Source organism: Ovis aries, chromosome 1 (assembly GCF_016772045.2).
Source record: "Ovis aries strain OAR_USU_Benz2616 breed Rambouillet chromosome 1, ARS-UI_Ramb_v3.0, whole genome shotgun sequence".
In the NCBI taxonomy this organism is placed as follows: domain Eukaryota; kingdom Metazoa; phylum Chordata; class Mammalia; order Artiodactyla; family Bovidae; genus Ovis; species Ovis aries.
In genome coordinates, this window is record NC_056054.1 from 13,958,217 (window position 1) to 13,983,670 (window position 25,454).

Consider the following 25,454-nt stretch of genomic DNA (forward strand, 5'->3'; position numbering starts at 1 on the left):
ACCCAGGTTCGATTCCTGGGGCAGAAAGATGCCCTGGAGAAGGATATGGCAACCCACTCTGGTATTCTTACCCAGAGAAAGACCATGGACAGAGGAGCCTGGCTGGCTACAGTCCATGGCATCTCAAAGAGTCGGGCATGACTGAGTGACTCGTATACACATTGTTTATTAACCAAGTGATTATTAATTAAAGCACTTTAAGTGTCCATTATAGATTAGCACAACACTAGGTGCAATGGGTGATAATGTGAAACAGCCCTGATCACTGAGTCTCAGATCTGGAGGTTATTTCTTCTACAGTATCCAGGCATCTGCTGGGACATATTCTGTGTTAGGGAGCTCTCCTTCATAGCAGCTGCTGTGGTTTTAAATCGTTCTGATAGTTCAGATGTAGTATCTGCACCTCAGGAAACCTGCTCTCAAGGAGATATTAGATAATGTGCTGTGCTATGCTTAGTCGCTCAGTCGTGTCTGACTCTTCGAGACCCCATGGACTATAGCCCACCAGGCTCCTCTGTCCATGGGGATTCTCCAGACAAGGATATTGGAATGGGTTACCGTGTCCTCCTCCAGGGGATCCACCCAACCCAGGAACTGAACCCAGGTCTCCTGCATTGCAGGTGGTTTCTTTATCAGCTGAGCTACCAGGGAAGCGCATATTAGATAATAAAAACATATTAAATATTAGCCAGTGATACAAGATAACACTTAACTGATGATCTAGATATCAGTGCTGTGGGAGTTAGGCCAGCAATAACTGAAGGAAGACCCCCATTTATTCAAGGAAGAGAGAGGGAACACTTATTTGTTGAATTTAGCCATGTGTTTGGTCTAGGTACATAATCCTGAAAAGGTAATAGGTGTGATTCCCACTTTACAGATGTCATAAACTGAGGTCCAACTTACAGCTGGTGAAATTGAGATTCAGACCTAGGCCTGTGTGGAATCAAAGGCATGTACTTTTCTCCTCTCTCAAGACTGCCATCTCTCTAAAGTAGGTCCTGTGCTAGATTTTGGAGGTTTCTTAAAATAACTTTTTTCCTAAATATAAAAATATACATAATGTAGAAAGTTTGGGAAATATAAAAATCATCTATAATGCTATCACTTAGGTAGAACTATGATTACTAATTTGGTGTATATATATATATATATATATATATGTGTATATATATATATATACATGTATCTATCACATACATTATGCATATATATGACTTAGTTAACTATATATTATATTTTTAATGTAAAATCACTATTATTATTTATTATTTTGTTTGTATTTTTCTTTTTTGTTTTTTAGTCTTAAAATGTTTTTCTTTAGTTTATTGGTCACACCATGGGCATACAGGATCTTGGTTCCCTGACCAGGGATCAAACCCATGCCCCCTGCATTGGGAGCTCAGTGTCTTAACCACTAGACCAACAGGGAAGCCCCCTTCTTTTTCTTTTTATAAAATATGGTGGTTATTTTCCTGTTACTAACATTTTATAAAGCATACCTTTTTTCCCCATAAGTAAGATTTTTTTTTTTAATTGGTAATAAAATCAGCAAACTTTATATGGTAAAAATATCTGAGTCTTTTTACTCAAGGAAGACTTAGCAAAGGCAACCAGTTTATTTGACAACACATTTTTTATTTTACTTTACTTCATCTCATTAATTTACTTTTTCCTCATCAATTACTACTTCTTCTGTTTTTTTTTTTTTAAACTAAAGCGTACCTTTTTAAGTGCTATAAAGAATTCTGCCTTGTGTATGTGTTGTAATTTGTGACTAATCAATTCCTCATTGGAGTTTGAGATCTTTATAACATTTTGCTGTAAAATATTCATCATATTTTGATAAGCATTTGAAAAAAGTTTCAGCCTTATTGAAGTAAAATTGACAAAACTGTGACATATTTACAGTGAACATCATGGTGATTTGATATTCAGACAAATGTTGTGCTTTACAGATACTGTTTTTTTTTTTTTTTTAACAAACTGAAGGTTTGTGGTGGCCATGCATTGAGCAAGACTGCTGGTATCATTTTTCCAATAACATTTGCTTACCTCGTGTCTCTGTTCCACATTTTGTTGATTCTTATATTTGAAACACTTTGTAAGCAAAAAGATTACAATTTGCTGAAAGCTCAGATCATAGCTTTTTTTAGCAATAAAGTATTTTTTAAATTAAGGTGTATACATTGTTTTTTAAGACATATGCTATTGCGCATGTAATATAGTATAGTATAAACATAACTTTTATGTGTACTGGGAACCAAAAATGCGTGTGACTCATTTTATTGTGATTGACATCTCCTCTATTGCTGTTGCCTGGAACCAAACCTACAGTATTTGTGCTTATGTGCCTGTATGTGTATACTGAGAAAGGTTTCCCACCATCTAGTTAGCTAACATCCATCACCTCACATGAATATGTGTGTGTGTGTGTGTGTGTGTGTGAGAACATTTAAGTTCTACTCGCTTTTCAAATTTCAGTTACACAATACACGATTTTCCACTGTAGACACCTGTGTTTCGCATTAGATCCTCAGGCCTTATTCAGCTTACAGCTAAAGGTTTGTACCCTTTTTCTAGCCTCTTCCTATTTCTCCCAACCCACAGGCAACCACTGTGCTATACTTTCTGTTTCTATGGCTTTGATATATATATATTTTTTTTAGATTCCACATTTAAAGTGACATCATGCAGTATTTGTCTTTGGCTTATTTTGCTTAACGTAATGCCTTCAAGTTTCCCCATGTTGCCACAAATGGCAGGGTTTCCTTTTTCATAGCTGAATAATATTTTATTGTATGTCACACATCTTCATCCATCTGTGTGTTGAGGAACACTTAGGTTGTTCCTCTGTCTTGGCTATTGTGAATAGTGCTGCAGTGAACATGGGAGTGCTGATACCTCTTCGATGTCCTGTTTTCATTTCCCTTGGATGTATCCCCAACTTCCCTGATAGCTCAGCTTTTAAAGAATCTGCCTGTGATGCAGGAGACCTGGGTTCGATCCCTGGGTTGGGAAGATCCCCTGGAGAAGGGAAAGGCTACCCACTCCTGTATTCTGGCCTGGAGAATCCCATGGACTATATAGTCCATGGGTCGCAAAGAGTCAGACACGGCTGAGTACCTTTGACTTTCATGGCATGTACCCAGAACAAGATTGCTGGATCATAGGGTAGTTCTGTTTGGAACCACTATACTGTTTTCCGGAATGATTGCACCAATTTATATTCCCACCATGAGTGCACAGGATTCCCTTTGCAGCACATTTTCACCCACACTTGTTACCTTGTTTGAACACTTGCTTCCTTGTTCCTGATGACCGCCATTCTAGTAGGTATGGGGTGATGCCTCATTATGGTGTTACTTTGCGTTTCCCTAGTGAGCAGTGATGTTGACTGCCTTTTCATGCACCTTTTGTATGTTCTCTTTAGAGAAATGTCCAGTCGGATCTTCTGTCCAGTTTTAAATTGGGTGGTTTGGTTCTTCGCTATGGAATTCAGTGGGTTCATGTTTTAGAGATTAATCTTTTATCAGGCATAGGATTTATAAATGCTTTCTTCCATCCTATAGGTTGCCTCTTCATTTTGTTGACGGTCCCCTTTGCTGTGCAGGAGTCTTTTAGTTTGATGTAGTCCCAGTCGTTTGTTTTTCTTTTGTTATCTTTCATTTGGTCTTGATAAACATTTGTGTATAAATTTTTCTGCACATTTCTCTGATAACTTTCTATCAGGTATATGTCTATTTTAAGACTTATTTAAAAACTGTCCTCCAGAGGCAACTTATGCCCTTTATACTCCCACTAGTGGCAATATCATGAGAATACCCAATTTTAGATATTCTCTCCAATACTGACCAGTATCATTAAAAAATAAAAACTCTCCTAATTTGACAGGTGGAAAAAATGTCCTCTCATAGCTTTAATTTGCATTTCTTTGACTACCAGACAGAATGAGTGTATGTTGGGAGTTTTCATCTGAAGTGATGCCAGCCTTGGATCTCCTTCTAAGAGTCATCATGTATGAAGAGAAGACTAAAAGGCTCCATCTTATTTATCTTAAATTACTTCATGTCCTATCTTTTGACAGATCTCTGACATCTACATTAGTGGAGAATCAGGGGACATGTCAGCTAAGGAGAAACTGCTCCTGTGGACCCAGAAGGTGACAGCTGGTTACACCGGAATCAAATGCACCAACTTTTCCTCCTGCTGGAGTGATGGGAAGATGTTCAATGCACTTATTCACCGATACAGGTAAATTCAGTGGCGCCTCGGGGGCCTGGAGAGGCTGCTTCTCATCTCTTTCTTGTAATTAGCTATAATGCCACATTTCCTCTCGGCTGACAGTCGAGGCTCTGATTCATTTGTTTTATTTAAAAAAGGAATACGTACTGAAGTCCTGCTCTTCTAAGCACTGGGCTAGTATAGCGTGAAGAAAGCAGCTAAATTCTTCCCCTCATAGAGCTTACTTTTCAATGGGGAAAATAGGCAATAAACACATAAGTGTGTGCTGTCATACAGGGGTGAGGGCAGTGGAGGGAAGAGAGTGATGGGGGTTGTGGTGTTTTGGGCAGGGTGGTCAGCGGTGGCCTCTCTGATGGGGATGTTGGAGCAGAGTCATGGATGAGGAGTGGGCCATGCTGGCCTCCAGGGTCCGCGTGATTCACTTGGAGGAAGTAACAATTACAAAGGGCATGAAGTGGGGACTTGCTTGGAGTGGGTGAGGAAAATAGGAATTTTGAATGACAAAGATCAATATTATTGTACTCCTAGTGGTCGTAACCATGCGTTGGGAAAATTGGTACCTTTCCCTTGAAATCCAGCAAACCTACTATCCTGTAAGTTTAGAATTAGGGAGCCCTGGGTTCCTGGAATGTGATTAACAAGGTGACTAGTGCTCCTCTAAACCTCTTGCTTTCTCTCTAACTCATCCAGTATTTTTCAGCTTTGAGTACTTTTAAGAGGGTTTCTTTGTATGAATTCCCATGTGCCTGTAGCTAGGGGCATTTCATATGTCTTGGTGGACTTTTGCAGACCTGATCTGGTAGATATGGAGAGGGTACAGATCCAGAGCAACCGAGAGAATCTCGAACAGGCATTCGAAGTAGCGGAAAGACTAGGGGTCACCCGGTTACTGGATGCAGAAGGTGAGAGCTGACTGGGGTTGGCGGTGTTTGACATACTTTCATTATTTCTTCCCCAGTGGGTTCTGTTGTTCTAACAGATTTCTTGCCCTTTGTCTCTCAGATGTGGATGTGCCATCTCCAGATGAGAAGTCTGTAATCACTTATGTGTCTTCAATTTATGATGCCTTCCCTAAAGTCCCTGAGGGTGGAGAAGGGATCAGTGCTACGGTAAAAGAACATTTTCCTAAAATACCTTCTGGCTCTGATTGCTTTGGGTGGAGTGTTTTGATTAGACTATGTTTCTTCAGCACTCAGTGTGTACAGAGCACTTTTGTACAGAGCAGACTGAATCCACATCATCTTTATACATGGCTGTTGTCCTTGGTCCATGGGAATGAATGTAGATGGTGCTAATTTTGTAGCGTCCAGCATAGGCTATTCTAGGTGTCAGGAAATTGAATCCCATCTTGAGCGTCCTTGAGGAGCTTTGAAACTGGGACTCTGAGTGTTAAACTGAGCGGCTGTGTCTGTGTCAGTAATTAAAGGAAAGGGCTTTATGAGGTTTGGGGTGGCCTGAGCTAATTTCTCCTGAGCTTGGCTTGCACACTGCTAATCAGGGTGTGTGTGGTGTCTACCTTTTGGCAATAGGAAGTGGATGCCAGGTGGCAAGAATACCAAAGCCGAGTGGACTCCCTCATTCCCTGGATCAAACAGCACACAATACTGATGTCAGATAAATCCTTTCCCCAGAACCCTGTTGAACTAAAGGTAAAGTTATAGACTTAAATCATTTTCCATAAATTCACTCTGGGGAGTAAGTCTCAGAGCCTGTTGCTGCTGGCTCCTGGGTGAGGTGGTATGAAAACTGGGATGTTTGCATTCATTCACCAAATATTAATTTTGTAGGCACTTTATAATCAGTACATACACTTCAAAGAAACAGAAATTCTGGCCAAGGAGAGAGAAAAAGGAAGAATCGAGGAATTATATAAATTATTAGAGGTAAGGAAGCTTATCCTTTGCTGAGACCTGGGGTTTGCTGGCAGGCCCTTTGTTGCTTTGTCCCCTGCATCTTCCTCCAAACCTTCGTTAATAGCAATATTCTCAGGGTGACAAGTCGAGCATCACTCTCAGGCTGCTCCTGCGAGTTTACGGTAAAGGGGAAGCATCTGCCATCGAGGTTTTTCAAAGGGCCTATTGGAAAGTGTCACATATTCATTCAGAAATTTGGAGTTTTGTGAATGTTTTCCTATTTCTCAGGGGAAGACAGATAGAAAGAAAGAAAAGAGGCTTCCCTTCACATTTTGATTCCTAGAGAATTTGAAGTTGCGGAGATGGGCATTTCCACAGTGGGGATAGGGAGGACAGGAGGATTTATGGAAAATGTGTAAGAAATGGAAGGATTTCAAGCAAGTGGTCCCTATTTTAGAGGTGATTTTTTTTTGTTCTCACCTGAAGGTGAAGTACTGCTAAAATATTCACTTGTCATCTCTTATTAGACAGTGGGAAAAATTGGCTGAATGGCTAGGCAAAGAAGCAGGAAGTGATGGACGAGGCATAAATTAAAACTGGGGCCTGAGAGCATGGCTGTGTTTTTGGACTAAAAGAGTATCTCTGTTTTTGTTTTTTTTTTTTAGGTATGGATTGAATTTGGCCGAATTAAACTGCCTCAAGGTTATCACCCTAATGATGTGGAAGAAGAGTGGGGAAAACTCATCATTGAGATGCTGGAGCGAGAGAAATCACTTCGGCCAGCTGTAGAGAGGTGGGTCCAGAGTCTGGAGGGGATCTGGCATCCCTTACTGGGCCGCTTTGAGCCCTCCCCTTGACTCTGGTTTTCACCTTATTTTAGGCTGGAATTGCTGCTACAGATTGCAAACAAAATCCAGAATGGTGCTTTGAACTGTGAAGAGAAACTGACGCTAGCTAAAAACACGCTGCAGGCGGTAAGTCTGACTGCTTTATCTCACATGTTCATGTCACCCCTCATCCTGTGCTGTGATGGTTAAAGTCAACAGTGGAGGGATCCAGCTTGTCTTGGAATTGCAGTGGACGCCTTGGCTCCCTGGGTCCAAGTGGGTGAGAGCAGGGGAGCTGTCCCCCCTCTTACTCTCCCTTTCTCTCTCAGGATGCTGCTCACCTGGAGTCAGGGCAGCCGGTGCAGTGTGAGTCAGACGTCACCATGTACATTCAGGAGTGTGAAGGTCTCATCAGACAGCTGCAGGTGGATCTCCAAATCCTACGAGATGAGAACTACTACCAGCTAGAAGAGCTGGCTTTTAGGTGAGCAACGTGGGACTCAAACAGAGGGCCTGATCACTACTGGTTCTCAGATATTGAGAGCCGGGCACTGAATCCTACAGCCTGGGCATTAGAGATCAGTATCTCAGTAGGGATGCTACAGGTATTTGAGGCAGGAAAATTCTCATGGTAGAAGCAGGTTTCCTTTATTCTAGGCCCTGCCCACTAAGTACCTGAAGGATTCCCTAATCTTTGTGCATGGCATCTTATAACATCCCCACATATTTCAGAGGGGCCTGCAGCACTGTGGTGCTACATCTGCTTTAGAACTGCTGGAGCGATTCAATGTAAATTTTCATAGAGGAGGAACCCAACACATATGGAGGGGATGAGGATCTATGTACACACCTGAGACTGAGAGCTACATCTTTTGACCCCTTAGTTCATGGTTTATTCTGTTGTATCATCCAGGAGTTGTAGACACTGGTTCTGATTTGCTTCCCTCCAGTTAACTCTGTAACTTGGCACTTGCCTCAAAGATGACTCTGCACCATGAAGATGCACATAACACCACCTTGCATTCACAGGACACTGTTTCTTTTTAAAAACAGTTTCCCTAAGATGATCTCATCTTTATTTTTACCTCATCCTTGTCAAATGTATAGGGAAATTTTTATCTTAAAAAGCACATTATTAATTTAATGTCTTCTTTCTCTTCTTCCATTTCAGGGTCATGCGTCTGCAGGATGAGCTGGTCACGTTGCGTCTAGAGTGCACGAACTTGTACCGGAAGGGCCACTTCACGTCCCTTGAATTGGTTCCACCCTCTACTTTAACCACTACTCATCTGAAGGCAGAACCCTTGACCAAAGGAACCCATTCTTCTTCTACCTCCTGGTTCCGAAAGCCCATGACTCGGGCCGAACTTGTGTCTATCTCCTCCTCTGAAGATGAAGGAAATCTTCGATTTGTGTATGAACTACTGTCTTGGGTAGAAGAAATGCAGGTGGGTATACATTCCAAATACTTATGCAGCACACTGGTTCCTTGAACTCAGCAATTGTCTAAGAGTGTCGGGTTGCTCTGTGTCCCTTGTATAGATTACCTTAATTATCGCTGCTGCCTAGCTCCTAAGCCCCCTTCTCTATTAAATTTTGAAATAAGATCAGTTCAAATCATCAAATCCCATCTTAAATGGATGAAAGTGAAAGTGAAGTCACTCAGTCGTGTCCGACTCTTTGCGACCCACGGACTGTAGCCTCCAGGCTCCTCTGTCCATGGGATTTTCCAGGCAAGAATACTGGAGTGGGTTGCCATTTCCTTCTCCAGGGGATCTTCCCAGGGATCGAACCTGGGTCTCCTGCGTTGTAGGCAGACACTTTATTTACTGTCTGAGCCACTCGGGAAGGCTTAAATGCGCAGGCTTTTCTAATTTGAAGCCCTTCATGGAGCTCTTCCCTTCAGCTGACTGTGCTCTCCGTGGGAGCTGGTGGGAGAAGTTGCTGAGTCTGTAAACCCTGGTTATCTTTTCTCAAATTCCCTCATTGCAGAGGAGCTGCTGCTTCACTGTTGTGTTTGTATCAGCTCTGAAGTGTAAGCAAGACACAGTTCTAAGGGGCAGTATTCACATGTATTCCAGGGTAACGGTTCAAGTTCAGCATCGTCCTCTTACCCTCTAACCCTTTTGTTTTCTATGAAATTCTTCCCATCTTCTGATGACAGGTTCCCCCTGTACCAACAAATAAAGACAAGCTCTTTTACAATTACCTTCCATTTGCCAATAGTTGATGACATGAATGGAGCTTAGTATTTGTGGATATTTATTTATCTCCATTCTGATTGTGAAATGAAGAGACTCCGTAAAGGGAAATGCCTAAACTGTAAAGTTAAGCCTTTCAGCCTATGGGGACACCTTTCTTGTTGGTAAATTCAGGGATGTATTCCCATCATGCAGCAGCCGAAGGCTGCTGTTGCTGCTTTTAGGGATGGGGTTTATCCTCCAGCTCCTTGAGGGTACGTCATAACGTACTTGCCTGTAAGAGGCCAAGAGGGAGATGGTTTAGATGTCCTTTTTGCCGGTCCCCTCTCCACAGCCACGTTGTCCAAACTGATGCTGACAGTTTTCATCTTCTGCCAACTTAGCAATAAATTATATTCATTTTTTTTTTCCCCAGATGAAACTGGAGCGAGCAGAGTGGGGCAATGACCTGCCTAGTGTGGAGCTGCAGCTGGAGACACAGCAGCACATCCATGCCAGCGTGGAAGAACTGGGCTCAAGTGTCAAAGAGGCCAGGCTATATGAGGTGGGCAGCATTCAGAATCCGCTATGGGCAGCTGGGGTGGCTGTGCGATGGAGCAGTGTACAGGGTAGCGGTCCCTGTACATGAAACTCGACCACAAACCCCTTCTGCACACGAAGTATCATCTCTTGCTTTTTTGACGTAACTTTGTGGGAAAGGTGTTTTTTACAAATCCCTTTTTACTGAAAAGAACAGTGACACTAAGCTAAGGTCAAAATTAGTAAGTAACGAATGCAGTTTCCAAACTCGGGCCCTTGGATCCAAAAATTTATGCTCCTTCCACTGCCCATCTACGTGCAGTAGAGAGCTGGTAAGCAAAACCGTTTCCTCGATCTCTCCTCTCCCTCACTCTTTTGTGTTCTCCCATTTTAAATTCCAAATCTCCTCTTCCACAAAGCACCTGACTAGTTTGAGGAGTCAGCAGGCATAGTTTTGCTTAGAAACCCCCCAGAATCGCTGGAAGCAGAAGACCATGAGGTCTGTGAGGCGTCTTCCTCTGCTAGGCTGCCCACACTCAGTGCTGCTCTGAGCTGTCAAATTTCAGCCAGAGATGCCCCGTCCAAACTGCTGACTCTCAGAGTGACTAATCTCTGTCAGTGTGCAGACGTAATATTTATATAGTTGAAAGCATACCATAGATATAGTTTACTTTTTCTCTAATATATTTTTATCTCATTCTTTTCTTATCAGGGAAAAATGTCCCAAAATTTCCATACCAGTTATGTTGAAACTCTTGGAAAGCTGGAGACACAGTATTGTAAATTGAAGGTGAGTTTTGACTAACTCTGTTTTGTTCTGTTCATGGAGCGTATGGTTCCCTAATTCAGAAGGCTCTTGGTTTGGGCCCGTTTTGGTTTTCTATTTACTAGGTTATATTGTTTCCTGTGCAGTTGTTCATATGTATCATAACGTTTTTCTCAGTTTTCTTCCTGGGTTAGAAGCCACTGCCCCAGAAAGTTTGAAGTAGAGCTTATCATAGTTATTATGCTTCACCAAAGCAGTGGCCATCAAGTTTGAGATTGACAGGACAGGGACCCCTCTTCTGTTTGTTCTTCATTCTTATATTCAAGATTGTGCAGAGTAGGACCGGCCCAGGATCATTCTTTATCCACGAAGTCCCACACAGGCCTGGCATGTTCTCACTTCCAGCTAGGATTGACACGGGAGTCCTATACCAAACTTGTACTAAATTTAAAACTGAGGAGAAACACCCAGAGATTTAAAAAGCAAAGCTAAGTTCATTTCCTCAGCTATTCTTTGGTTTGATGTCAAATGTGCTATATTCTATAGATGAGAGGCTGACAGTCTAACCTTGTAATCCTTTCTTTGTCTAGGAAACTTCTAGCTTCCGGATGAGGCACCTTCAGAGCCTGCATAAATTTGTCTCAAGAGCTACAGCTGAGTTGATCTGGTTGAATGAGAAGGAGGAGGAGGAACTAGCATATGACTGGAGTGACAACAATCCCAATATCTCAGCCAAGAAAAATTACTTCTCTGTGAGTCTAGCACAACAGACCTGTCATATTTGGTAACAGCAGCGGAAGAAGCCAGAGGAGCTGGTCGGAGAGCCTGGGTTTTGGGATTTGCACTTTGCTAGGTAGAATAGGGACCCTGCTTAATATATCTGTTCCTGTGAGAAAGTGTATATGGAGAGAGGGGAAATCAAGCTCTAGAATGAATTTATTTGGAATGTAGTTAGAAAGGCAGTGTCTTGGGTGATGAGCGCAGCAGTCTGCAAATTGAATCATTTTAGAAGCAATTTAACTTTGTGGTCAAGGTTATAGACTTCAGAATGAGATAGACCTTAAGTGAAATTCTTATTCCTCTACTTGTTAGCTCCGTGACCTTGGTAAGTCATCTACTCTCCTTGGACCTCTGTAAAATGGGATAATAGTGACCTTTCAAAGGGTTGTGTAAAAGGCTAAGTAACATTTAGAGAGCAAATATAGTACAAGGCTTAATATTGTTTAACTGAAGTGTATTCTTGACTTCTTATAAATTCTGAATTCTCTGAAGTATGATTTTTCTCAAGTAAAGGAGAAACGATACTGTAATAGAGTAAATCATCTGTAAGAACGAAACTTAGGCTATGATAGAGACATAAGGAAAGTGCTCAGAGAGCATCAGGGAGAAAAGGTCAAATCTGATAGCGAGGATCAGTACCCAGCAGCACAGAAGAGCTGGCCTCTATACTGGGGCCTAAAGTGTTAACAGAACCTAGAGCGGGCCAGCCAGCTGTGTGGGTCAGGCGCTGTGTCAGTGGGCGCTGACGTGAGCCCTCCCCTCCAGCCTCGTTCCCTCCTTTCTTGCCTCCAGCCTCTCCTGTGTTCCCCTGCTTACTCACATCTGGCTCAGGTCCCGTATCTGCTGTGATTCATTCTCCAGTGATTCCAGCATTTTTGCTCTTCCCTGAAATCCTCTGGCACATACCGTTCATGCCTCTCATTTTGGCACTAACCCTGGGTTGCGGGCTCCTGTAAAGCAGGGTAGGGAACACAGCCCTTTCCTTATTTCTACTCCTTCTTAATAGCACCTATTGAATAAAGCTGAATTCAATTTTCAGGAGCTGACAATGGAACTAGAGGAGAAACAGGACGTGTTTCGGTCTCTACAAGATACAGCCGAGCTACTGTCCCTTGAGAACCACCCCGCCAAGCAGACCGTGGAGGTGCGTGTGACTTGAGGGTGTGAGGGTCAAGTGCACAGAGGTTGCAATTATACAAGTATTCACATCAAAGACTTAGCTCTGCTGAGGGGCCTGGAGGACGCATCAAGGATCATGCAGCTTAGGTCTTCTCCCTTGACACCCCAGCCCCCTAAAGACCGCAGAGATCTGTGATCTGACGAGGACACTGTGAGAAGCCCCAGAAGCGATGTCAACTCCTGACTTCATGGGGAAAGTGACTTGAACCATATTTTTTCACAGAACTGTCTAGACATCCTGCCTCTTGGGTGTGGTGCCTGTGGCCAGGGAAGAGGCAGCGGAGGCAGCATAGGGATTGACTTAGGCCTGGGGTTTGCTGCCCCCATCATTTAGTTGCAACTGAGTGTAGAAGAGGCCTTTTCTGTGTAACCTCTTTTAACAAAACCATGTTGGATAAAAGACGGGCCTCTCTTTAGTGGGGAGCTTTGAGCTGATGCCAGCCAAGTATCTCATGTATCCTCTGTGGGCCTCTGGCACTAGCGGAAGTGTAGCTGGATGAGTGCATCACACATATGTGGCAGGCCTGTTAAACCCCTGCCCTTCTGTCCGTGCGCCTGGTCATTGCAGGCTTACAGCGCCGCTGTCCAGTCCCAGTTGCAGTGGATGAAGCAGCTGTGCTTATGTGTCGAGCAGCACCTGAAAGAGAATACTGCTTATTTTCAGGTACCTGGGCTGTGTGTGTGTGTGTGTGTGTGTGTGTGTGTGTGTGTACGCGTGCGTGTGCACACGAGCATCAGAAAGGATGGCTCTGTTTTCATCAGAGGGGATACCTTTTTTCATTCAGGCAAGAGACTGTAAGTGTGATTGCCTGTGCTGGCGTGTGCCTGCAAGCATGCACACGGGATGGGTGAGGTTAAAAACACATCTGTGTCAGTGAACCTTTACTGCACAAACCACGACCCCGAAAGTTAGTTGCTTAGAGCAACGACCATTAGTCAGCTCGAGAGACTCTGGTTTGGTGGTTTGGGCTAGGATCAGCAGAAGATTTTTTCTCATCTTGTCTGGGTGATGTGCTGGTTGGTCCCGAATTGTGTCACTTCCATGTCAGACAGTAGACTGGGGTGACAAGTCAGTATGCAAGTCTCTAGCATCCAGTAGACTGTCCTACTGGATCCTTTAAAAATTTTTTTTCTGCCTGTTTTTGATTTTCCTGGAGGCTCAAGTGGCACATGACAGTTAATAAAATGACTTCAGAGGTAGAGGGTAGCAGGAAAACAAAAAGTCCACTGGAGTGGGAAAGAGTAGCAGTGTTCCACAAGTAGCCAGAGAAAGCATGTCCTGGTGCACAAGTTCTTTTTTCTGCTGTGGCATGCATTAATGTGCCATTGGCTAAAGCAAGCCCAGCTTGGGGAGGGCTTTGCTGGGGGATAAAAATAAATCCACCTCCTGATGGAAGGGGCTGTAAAATATCAGAACCTTTTGGATTTTTGCTGCGTAATTAAATAAGCTTCCTGATCATTTTGTAATCATTTCAGTAAACTGAAACACATGATCCCTCAACCTCTAGGCTTTTCATGAAATAGACCTGACAGTCAAGTGCCGTCACTAGCCAGCACACAGGAGAAAGAGCAGTGGTTTCCGAAGGGTGACGCGGATTATCTGTTGTATTGGGTTCAGTGGGCTTTGTGGCAGCCAGCCCTGCTGTTTCCCTGGCGTGGCCTTTGTGATCCAGGACTGTCTAATCAGCCGGCACAGTGGGGTTGTTCTTTCTCCATCTTGGTATCATGATGCACTGAGCCTTCCCTCTTATCCCCGCAGTTCTTCAGTGATGCTCGAGACCTGGAGTCATTCTTGAGGAACCTCCAAGATTCCATCAAACGGAAGTATTCCTGCGACCACAGCACCAGCTTATCCCGCCTGGAGGACCTGCTGCAGGACTCCATGGTGGGTGTTGCATCAGTGGGATGCCTGCTTCTGGGAAGCAGAGTAAACCTGTCAGCTGCTGCTGTTCATATCCTTGAAAGCGCCAGGGCTGCGGATCATTGCTGTAAAGTTTGGCTCACATTGGATTGGAGTTTAATCAATGTGGTTCTTTTTCTCTTTTCTTAAAGAAGGTGCTAATAAGAGTCTTTAGGGTATGCTCTTGAAGTAAGGGCCTGGCCATGTGCCCCGAGCCACATGGTGTTCATCACTGTTTCTTTGCATTGTTCCTTGTTTTAATTCAGTAGTTGGAGCCACAGATGGGGTGTAGAGCGTGAAAAATAGGGTTGATGGGATTAGCTGACACCAAATTCTTTTTCACTCTCTTGTGCAAAGAGAAGTAAAATACCAATGAACTAGACCTGAGCCAATTTTTTCCTGCTTTGCAAATTTTCTTTTGGTAACAATGAGATATTTGAAACATTAATATCTTATTTAGATGTAATACAGTATCTATCCAGTTTATTTGTGTAGCAGTATTAACTTTTTAAAAATAGTTTTGCATGCAGGATTTAATCCAAGTCAAGTTTATGTTATCCAATGAACTATTCCTTCAGTGGTGTTGGTAGTAAAAGTCAGCAGCAGACTACTTACTAAGCATATATTATATAGTTAACAAGATGGGGCTCAAACTACATCTCAACTTAAGATGGAAATATATATTTAATAGGGAAATTACTTTTCCTTTGTGAGAAGCCAAGGGGAGTCTCACATTTCAGTAACGAGTTATAAGTAAGAGAACCATTATTACCCCAAATAGTGTCATTTTCTTCTTTTTTTTTTTTTTTTTTTTTGCGTGGGTGAGACTTGGGAATTTTTGAACATTAATTGATTGAAAAAAAAATGCTTTCAGGTATTGTAAAGCTATGAATGAATTTAGGCTCAGTGGTTTCACCTGAGCAAAGAATTTGTGAACTGAATTAATTTGGAATGAAGGGTAAAGACCTGACTTTTCCGATGTCTCTAGAATGTCTCTCAGAGGCACATCAAGTATGAAGGAGGAATATAATAATCCTTGGCTATTATCTCCTCCCTCCCACAGAGTACCTTCCTGTCGTAGGGTAACTCCTCTGCAGGTGTTGTCCTATCTCCTCTTCTCGAGGGTCGCTGCTCTGCTCCCTCCTCTCCAGGTCAGGGGCATCGAGTTGGCGGCGTCATCGGGGCATGGAGTCACCTGGGTCTGCTCCGCTGCTTGTCCGTCAGGTTCGGGAGCATCTGTCATGGCTTCTGGTTCTTTTCAGACCTTGTACCACGCTGAGCACTTGGTCTCTGGAGCTTGAGATGTTTGGCTATGGGTTAGACAGAAATTGACATCTTTATTGCAAGGAAACTGAAATGGGTAGACCAGCTCTCAAGAATGGAACAATGTGGCTGTCTCCCTGACATATTCCATTCCTCTCTCTTAACTAATAAGTTAAAGTTGTATTTCTTCCAATCATGCTCCCGGGGACAGGCACAGGTAGTTTGTTTAAGCATTTCTTTTTCTCTACTTGCATATTCTTAATTCTTTAATGGCATTTCCTAACATTATTAACTCTTTGCTCTCATCACATCTACTTCCATCCCGAGAAAGCCCTCTTCTGGGGACTTTTTAATAAGTCAAAATGATCTCGAAACATCCTGGTTAATGGATAAAAGTTGTCTTTTACTCTCTAATGGAATTGGTAGTAGATTGCTACCAATTTTGTTGATAAGAAGTTCATTAGTTTTTAAGAAAATTGGGTTTGCAGAGACTTGAATGTTTCAATTTTGCATGAGATCTCTTTCAAATCAATCAAATTTATATAAATATAGCACAGCAAGATTCCAAAAGGTAAACCCTAAATTGTTTATCACAATACCTTCACCAACAACTTTGATTTATAGGTTGTTGGTTGAAGAGCTAAGATCTTTCTCTAGAAAGTTTGATTCAATCTAAGAAAGGAAAATATTTCTAATAGAGCTTGGGAGATAACATTATTTAAAAAAGAAAAAAATTAAAAGAGCATAACTCTAACTTCTCCTAAGCAGAGAGGCAAGAGCTGGCTTCTGTCAGTGAGAAACTGAATAATAATAATAATAACAACCACAACCTAGTTATTATCATTGTTTTTAACTTCCATGTTCTCTGAACCTTATTTGGCAAAATCCTTTGTTAGCTGTATTTGGCAGCTAGAAATTCTTATTTTGTTTTATTTATTTATTATTTGCTTTTGCATGTGGCTTTATGGTTCATTGAAAACTGCACAGGGAGAAAGCTGCAAAATTTGAGTATAAATGCACTTGGTAGCAGACAGAAGCATCCCCTCCTGTCTTCTTTATCCCTGTGTTTTTCTAAGATGGCTCCACCAAGGATCCCTACTTAACCGAGAAGTGACGTTCTCAGAGGGAGTGGAGCACTCAGTTTTCTTTGTTGACTCAGTCTCCCGAGGAGCAACATTAATGTCTCTTTGGTTTTCTTCTCATTTTGTAGGATGAAAAGGAGCAGCTTATACAATCCAAGAGTTCCGTTGCCAGTCTTGTTGGGAGATCAAAATCCATTGTTCAGCTAAAGCCACGCAGTCCTGACCACACGCTAAAGAGCACCATTTCCGTGAAGGCCATCTGTGACTACAGGCAGATTGAGGTGAGGAGATGGGGAGGGTACCTCCTGCTCCAAAGGGAGATAAGGGGCAAGAGAAGCCTTCAGTTAGGGTTATGATAGTAAGGAAAGGTCAAATGATAAGAGTTCTGTTGTTAGAACTTCAGTTCAGTTCAGCTCAGTTGCTCAGTTGTGTCCAACTCTTTGCGACCCCATGAATCTCGGCATGCCAGGCCTCCCTGTCCATCACCAACTCCCGGAGTTCACTCAAACTCATGTCCATTGAGTCGGTGATGCCATCCAGCCATCTCATCCTCTGTCGTCCCCTTTTCCTCCTGCCCCCAATCCCTCCCAGCATCAGAGTCTTTTCCAATGAGTCAACTCTTCACATGAGGTGGCCAGAGTACTGGAGTTTCAGCTTTAGTAGCATTCCTTCCAAAGAACACCCAGGGCTGATCTCCTTTAGAATGGACTGGTTGGATCTCCTTGTAGTCCAAGGGACTCTCAAGAGTCTTCTCAAACACCACAGTTCAAAAGCACCAATTCTTCTGCACTCACCTTTCTTCACAGTCCAACTCTCACACCCATGCATAACCACTGGAAAAACCATAGCCTTGACTAGATGGACCTTTGTTGGCAAAGTAATGTCTCTGCTTTTGAATATGCTATCTAGGTTGATCATAACTTTTCTTCCAAGGAGTATGTGTCTTTTAATTTCATGGCTGTAGTCACCATCTACACAAAAAATAAAGTCTGACACTGTTTCCACTGTTTCCCCATCTATTTCCCATGAAGTGATGGGACCAGATGCCATGATCTTCGTTTTCTGAATGTTGAGCTTTAAGCCAACTTTTTCACTCTCCTCTTTCACTTTCATCAAGGGGCTCTTTAGTTGCTCTTCACTTTCTGCCATAAGGGTGGTGTCATCTGCATATCTGAGGTTATTGATAGTTCTCCCGGCAATCTTGATTCTAGCTTGTGCTTCTTCCAGCCCAGCGTTTCTCATGATGTCCTCTGCATAGAAGTTAAATAAGCAGGGTGATGATATACAGCCTTGACGTACTCCTTTTCCTATTTGGAACCAGTCTGTTGTTCCATGTCCAGTTCTAACTGTTGCTTCCTGACCTGCATATAGGTTTCTCAAGAACTTAAACGTGCTCAAATCTATCATTAAAAACGTAAGCCTCAACTCTACAATCTTGACCTGCTCCCTGCCTCAGTAACTGACATCATTATCTACCCAGTTGCCTAAGAGTGGCTAGAAATGGGGCTTTTTAACATCCTAGAGAGATCCATGACTCCTCTCCTCTTTCCCTACAGCTGCTACCAAGTCAGCATTTGTAAAGAAACACCCCTCATTGTACTTCCCAGGTGGTGCAGTGGTAAAGAACCGGCCTCCCAGTGCAGGAGACGTGGGTTCAATCCCTGGGTCCAGAAGATCCCCTGGAGTAGGAAATGGCAACCCACTCCAGTATTCTTGCCTGGAAAATCCCATGGACAGAGGAGCCTGGTGGCTATAGTCCATGAGATCACAAAAAGTCAGACACAACTTGAGCACACACATACATACACACACACAAATATCCCTGAAGTATTCTTTCTATCCCTGCTGCTTCTACCTAAATCAGACCCACTTGGATTATTGCATCAGCCTCCCATTCAGTGTATTCTTTATCCTACCACCAGCATGATCTTTAAAAAAAAAAAAAACAACTCTCCCCTGCCTAAGTCCTACAACGATTCTCCATTTGTTCTTATTTATTTTATTTTTTAAGATATTTTTTCCCCACATGGGCCACTTTTAAAGTCTTTATTGAATTTGTTGCAGTATTTTTTCTGTTTCATGTTTTGGTTTTTTTGGCTACAAGGCACGTGGCATCTTAGCTCCAATCCTGACCAGGGATTGAACCTGCACTCCCTGCGTTGGAAGACAAAGTCTTAACCACTGGAGCACCAGGGAAGTTGCCCCATTTCTTTTCAGAAAGTCTGAATTCCTTAATGTGGCGTCAGGGTCTTGAATAATCTCTTTACCCCTCTAACAAAGACCCGGTCTTTCGCCTTCCATGCATTCCCTGGTAAACTGAGTTTGGCACACAGTTTTGTAACCAAATAGCACATCAGAATATGCGGGACATGTATCTCTAGTGGCCTAGCGTACTTCCGAGCACACAGTAGGCTCAGTAAATATGTGTTATACCAAAGAACGAATGACCTCTTCCCATGCTTTTCCTTATCTCAATATTTCTGTCCGTAAATTACACAGAAACTAATAATACTGGTTACCTGTCTCCCAAGAGAAAGAGCTGATGATTTCAAATGCTTAAACATTTCAGGGATTTGACTGGGGTGACAGGAAGGGAGGATGTGGAAGTATCACAAAAGCAAAGTTGTATTATATCCCTTTAATTTTTACCATGTTCATTGGGGATACAGAGATTGCTCTTGGAGCTCTGACAGTCTCCATATAACTGTCATATCTGAGTTACTCGACATGTAACAGGCATTTAATAAACACTTGCTTCATTTATTTCTTTCATGTTGCAACCATCCCTGGGTTGTATATTTATACACATTATCTTTTTGTCAAAATCAGAAACTTTCCCTAGGTGATAAAGATCTCCAAAATGATTTTTCCTTAAGGATTTCATAGCCTTGGGATCAGGCACCAGGTAATAATAGGTTGTTTGTTTATCCATTAGAAATAACTTATAAATTTGTCTTTTCAGATAACTATTTGCAAGAATGATGAGTGTGTATTGGAAGATAACTCACAGAGGACCAAGTGGAAAGTGATCAGCCCCACAGGGAACGAGGCAATGGTGCCGTCAGTCTGCTTCCTCATCCCCCCACCCAATAAGGATGCCATGGAGACGGCCAGCAGGTACTGGCTCAGCTGCCACCCTGTGCTTCCACTTCTGCCCTTTGCGGGTGAACTGATGGAGGGCTGAATCTGTGCTTGCTTTCTAAGAATTGTTGTAATTTTTCAAAAATTTCAGTTGGAGTTATTTTGTCTCTATTTTGTCTGTCATTGCTTTTCCACTCTGACTTCTCATAGTATCAATATATTCAGGTAACATTTATGATATTGCTAAATATGTGCTTGAGAATATCAATTAATTTAGGTTTAAAGATTTCTATGTTGTTAGTATTTCACTTGTTGCCTTTCTCTGCTCAGCTCTGCTGAGACAATCACATTTTTTTCCCTCAGAAGGTCTCTAGGGTGGACCTCAGGCCTTAGAAAAGCTATAGCCAGGTTTTGTGTTGCTTGTAGGGTGGAGCAATCTTATCAGAAGGTGATGGCCCTTTGGCATCAACTACATGTCAACACCAAAAGCCTTATCTCCTGGAACTATCTGAGGAAGGACCTTGACCTTGTAAAGACCTGGAATCTGGAAAAGGTAATTATGGAAGCTTTAACCCAGGCTTATAGCCTATTGGAAAGTTTTATTTTTTTAGCAGGAAGTTTTTTCTATTACTGTGAGACTCCTACTCACCCAATTAGTGGGAAATGAAGTCAGGGATACTGTTTCAGGGTTAGGAGCTTGAGGATCTTAGAAACTAAAACCTTTTGGATAAATGTGCGGAATAGGGGAATGCTGGTGCATTGGCCGTCATTAAGGTTTGCATCTGAGAGGGCACAGAGTGCTTCTGAGATGCTAGTAATGTCCTGCTTCTTGATCCGAATGCTGATTTCATGGACACATTCAATTTGTGAAAAATCGACATGTTTATAAATATGATTTGTGCACTATTTTGTATTACATTTCGATTCCATTGAAATGTCCACTGTTTTTTTTCTCTGCAGCTCCGCTCCTCAGCACCTGGGGAGTACCACCAGGTTATGAAGAATCTGCAGGCCCACTACGAAGACTTTCTGCAGGAGAGTCGTGACTCGGCCCTCTTCTCAGTGGCTGACCGTCTTCGCTTGGAAGAGGAGGTGGAGGCGTGTAAAACCCATTTCCAGCACCTGATGAAGTCCATGGAGAATGGTATGTGCCTTGGGAAGAGGGAGGGGAAAGGTGGAAGGAAAGCCCTGAAGGGTGCTGCTCGACCCTTCATAGACACTAGGAAGTATCATCACCACCTTTTTACCACTTGCATTGCTAGAAAAACTTGAGATAGCGAATAACTCACAGAGATGAATTCTCAAAATCAGATCATGGAAGAAAAGGCTGTATTTTATTCATTATTGCTAATAAACATATCCCGTTTTCTTGTGGAAATTATGTATTTGGACCTCAAAGATCAGTATATGATGCAGGGAGTTTGGGAACAGGCAGAAGGTTCCCCATATAAGGCTTTGCTGTCATTCATGGAGTATCAGCTCTGCTAGAACCAGTGGTACCCTGTCTAAGGGTGAGTCTGTTTTCCCCAGGTTTGCTGATCTCTGTTGTGGTGCTTAATGGTCTTCTGTGCTTGTGCATTCACAGAGGACAAAGAGGAAACTGTGGCCAAGATGTACATTTCAGAGCTGAAGAATATCCGGCTGCGCCTGGAGCAGTGTGAACAGAGGCTAATCCAGCGAATTCAGTCCCCAGCCAGCTCTAGGACTGACAGAGATGCTCGGCAAGACAATGCGTTAAGGATTGCAGAACAAGAGGTAAGCCTTCAGAGCAAGATGGGTGCTCTAAGAATGCTCAGCAGAGCTGCTGCTTCCTGCTCTGTCGCTCACACGTATGTTATGTTCTGTGACATGGTTACTGTCAGTCATGTGACTCCACAAATAGTACGGAGTGGCTCAGATTCTGCTATGGGCTCTGATGTACGCTTTTCTCTGTGACTTTGAACAAATTCTTTTTTTTTTTTTTTTTTGAAGATGTTTTTGATGGGGACCTTTTTTTTTTTTCCTAAGTCTTTGTTGAATTCTTTACAGTATTGCTTCTGTTTTATGTTTTGGTTTTCTGACCATGATGCATGTGGGATCTTAGCTCCCCAACAAGGGATGCAACCCACACCCCCTGCATTGGAAGGCAAAGGCATAACCCCTGGACTACCAGGGAAGCCCCTGTGCAAATTACTTCTCATCCTTAGTTTCCTTTCTCAGAAAATGGAGATAGTACGACCCTCCATCCATAGAAGAACTATAGATGGAGATGCGTGACATTGTGCAGGAGGCAGTAATCAAGACTGTCGCCAAGAAAAATAAATGCAAAAAGGCAAAATGATTGTCTGAGGAGGCCTTACAAGTAGCTGAGAAAAGAAAAGAAGCTAAAGGCAAAGGTACATACCCATTTGAATGCAGAGTTCCAAAGAACAGCAAGGAGAGATAAGAAAGCCTTCCTCAGCAATCAGTGCAAAGAAATAGAGGAAAACAATAGACTGGGAAGGACTAGAGATCTCTTCAAGAAAATTAAGATACCAAGGGAACATTTCATGCAAAGATGAGCACAATAAAGGACAGAAATGGTATGGACCTAACAGAAGCTGAAGATATTAGGAAGAGGTGGCCAGAATAAACAGAAGAACTATACAAAAAATATCTTCATGACCCAGATAATCACAATGATATGATCACTCACCTAGAGCCAGACATCCTGGAATGTGAAGTCAAGTGGGCCTTAGGAAGCATCACTATGAACAAAGCTAGTGGAGGTGATGGAATTCCAGTTGAGCTATTTCACATCCTAAAAGATGATGCTGTGAAAGTGCTGCACTCAGTATGCCAGCAAATTGGGGAAAACTCAGCAGTTGCCACAGGACTGGAAAAGGTCAGTTTTCATTCCAATCCCAAAGAAAGGCAATGCCAAAGAATGCTCAAACTACCGCACAATTGCACTCATCTCACACGCTAGCACAAGCTTCAATGTACATGAACCATGAACTTCCAGATGTTCGAGATGGATTTAGAAAAGGCAGAGGAACCAGAGATAAAATTGCCAGCATCCATTGAATCGTCAAAAAAGTGAGAGAGTTCCAGAAAAACATCTACTTTTGCTTTATTGACTACACCAAAGCCTTTGACTGTGTGGATCACAAGAAACTGTGGAAAATTCTGAAAGTGATGGGAATACCAGACCATCTGACCTGCCTCCTGAGAAATCTATAGGCAGAAGAAGCAACACTTAGAACTGGACATAGAACAACAGACTGGTTCCAAATTGGGAAAGGAGTACGTCAAGGCTGTATATTGTCACCCTGCTTAGTTAACTTATACACAGAGTACATCATGTGAAATGCTGGGCTGGATGAAGCACAAGCTGGAATCAAGATTGCCAGGAGAAATATCAGTAACTTCAGATATGCAGATGATACCACTTTTATGGCAGAAAGTGAAAAAGAACTAAAAAGCCTCTTGATGAAAGTGAAAGAGGAGAGTGAAAAAGTTGGCTTAAAACTCAACATTCAGAAAACTAAGATCATGGCATCTGGTCCCATCCCTTCATGGCAAATAGGTGGGGAAGCAATGGAAACAGTGACTGACTTTATTTTGAGGGGTTCCAAAATCACTGCAGATGGTGACTACAGCCATGAAATTAAAAGACGCTTACTCCTTAGAGGAAAAATTATGACCAACCTAGACAGCATATTGAAAAGCAGAGACATTACTTTACCAACAAAGGTCTGCCTAGCCAAAACTATGGTTTTTCCAGTAGTCCTGTACGGATGTGAGAATTGGACTATAAAGAAAACTGAGCGCTGAAGAATTGATGCTTTTGAACTGTGGTGTTGGAGAAGACTTTTGAGAGTCCTTTGGACTGCAAGGAGATCCAACCAGTTCATCCAGAGGAAATCAGTCCTGAATATTCGTTGGAAGGACTGATGCTGAAGCTGAAACTCCAATACTTTGGCTACCTGATGCTAAGAACTGACTTATTGGAAAAGACCCTGATGCTGGGAAAGATTGAAGCGGGGAGGAGAAGGGGCCAACAGAGGATAAGATGGTTGGATGGCATCACCAACCCAATAGACATGAGTTTGAGCAGGCTTCGGAAGTTGGTGATGGACTGGGAAGCCTGGTGAGCATGGGATTGCAAAGAATCGGACACAACTGAGCGACTGAACTGAACTGAACTATATGAGTCACAGAAGTTTTGAAAATTAAGTGATACAGTACATGCCATGAGCCTCCTGGAAAAGTAAAATGCTATGGAAATGTAAGGTGATATTCTTGATGTAAAAGCAGCAAATATTAATTGCTTTATTAAGTTTTGGGGGGCTTGCAATGAAAGTAAGCCAAAGGTCCTTGCTTTTGGCTTATAGTGTAGTTAAAGAAGAGCAAAAGATTAAAGTCACAGTTAGAGATTTCAGTATAAGAGACGTCATAAGAGAATACCCAGTGTACCTCCAGATTTCCAAGCAAACATTGCTGTATGAATGTAGAGTGTTACTGGAACATTTCTACTTGGGGTGTGACAAGAGAGCTCTGTGAAGAATATTAGATTTGATCTAGCATTTTAAAGGAAATGGAAAGGAATGCCTAATGAGGAGGAGAGAGTTTTCTCAACTGTCTCAGTAATTCCTAAGGCTTAAGAGAAGGATGAGAGCCCAGTGTAATTTTCTTTGGTCAAAAAGAATCTGGGGCTGTGTGAGGCATGTCACTGTTCCTTGCTGTTCAGTCTCCAACTCTCTGCAACCCCATGGACTGCAGCATGCCAGGCTTCCCTGCCCTTCACTATCTCCTGGCATTTGCTCAGACTCATGTCCACTGTGTTGATGATGCCATCCAACCATCTCATCTTCTGCTGCCTCCTCCTCCTTTTGCCTTCAGTCTTTCCCAACATTAGGGCCTTTTCCAGTGAGTCAGCTCTTTACATCAGGTGGCCAAGGTATTGGAGCTTCGTTCAACTTCAGTCCTTCCAATGATTATTCAGGGTTGATTTCCTCTAGAATTGATTGGTTTGATCGCCTTGCTATCCAAGGGACTCTCTAGTCTTCTCTAGAACCAAAGTTTGAAAGCATCAATTCTTCGGCTCTCAGCCTTCTTTATGGTCCAACTCTCACATCTGTACATGACTACCAGAAAAGCTTTGACTCTGAATCTGGATCTTTGTCAGCAAACTGATGTTTCTGCTTTTTAATATGATGTCTAGGTTTGTTATAGCTTTTCTTCCAAGGAGCAAGTTCTTTTAATTTCATGACTGCAATCACTGTCCACAGTGATTTTGAAACCCAAGAAAATAAAATCTGCCACTGTTTCTACTTTTTCCCCATCTGTTTGCCAGGAAGTGATGGGACCAGATACCATGATCTTTGTTTTTTGAATGTTGAGTTTCAAGCCAGCTTTTTCACTCTCCTCTTTCACCCCTGTCAAGAGGCCCTTTACTTCCTCTTCACTTTCTGCCATTAGAAAACCACTCTAGTATTCTTGCCTCTAGATCCCCATAAACAGTATGAAAAGAGTCATGTCAGATAAACCTATAATTCTCATATTGAAGTTTGGTTGTTTTTTTGTTTTTTTTTTTTTTTTAACTTTTCTATAGTCATTCAAAATCTATTTGTCCCTGCAAAAGAGAGCATTCAAAGAAATTCAGGTTAATATTGAGCTCTTCTAAAGGACTTTTTTAAAAAAATTATTTTGAAATAGTTTCAGATATATAGAAAAGTATTTATTCTCATGTAGCCTTCACCTGGATTCCAAAAATGTTACCATTTTTCTACATTTG

At 42.4% G+C, this 25,454-nt stretch overlaps 1 protein-coding gene across 6 annotated transcripts in view; it reads left to right on the forward strand.

Annotated features, from left to right (window-relative positions):
* MACF1 (microtubule actin crosslinking factor 1) overlaps positions 1–25,454 on the forward strand; it is a 326,239-nt gene that overhangs the window by 159,464 nt on the left and 141,321 nt on the right. For all 6 annotated transcript variants that reach the window (XM_060395413.1, XM_060395429.1, XM_060395401.1 and 3 more), the window contains exons 6-25: positions 4,088–4,254; positions 5,035–5,147; positions 5,248–5,354; positions 5,775–5,894; positions 6,033–6,128; positions 6,764–6,891; positions 6,979–7,072; positions 7,255–7,409; positions 8,097–8,373; positions 9,542–9,670; positions 10,358–10,435; positions 11,002–11,163; positions 12,231–12,335; positions 12,939–13,034; positions 14,130–14,255; positions 16,744–16,896; positions 19,578–19,732; positions 20,123–20,249; positions 20,657–20,840; positions 21,282–21,451. In XM_060395413.1, coding sequence (XP_060251396.1) covers positions 4,088–4,254; positions 5,035–5,147; positions 5,248–5,354; positions 5,775–5,894; positions 6,033–6,128; positions 6,764–6,891; positions 6,979–7,072; positions 7,255–7,409; positions 8,097–8,373; positions 9,542–9,670; positions 10,358–10,435; positions 11,002–11,163; positions 12,231–12,335; positions 12,939–13,034; positions 14,130–14,255; positions 16,744–16,896; positions 19,578–19,732; positions 20,123–20,249; positions 20,657–20,840; positions 21,282–21,451 — 2,742 coding nt within the window. The remainder of the gene's footprint in view (positions 1–4,087; positions 4,255–5,034; positions 5,148–5,247; positions 5,355–5,774; positions 5,895–6,032; positions 6,129–6,763; positions 6,892–6,978; positions 7,073–7,254; positions 7,410–8,096; positions 8,374–9,541; positions 9,671–10,357; positions 10,436–11,001; positions 11,164–12,230; positions 12,336–12,938; positions 13,035–14,129; positions 14,256–16,743; positions 16,897–19,577; positions 19,733–20,122; positions 20,250–20,656; positions 20,841–21,281; positions 21,452–25,454) is intronic.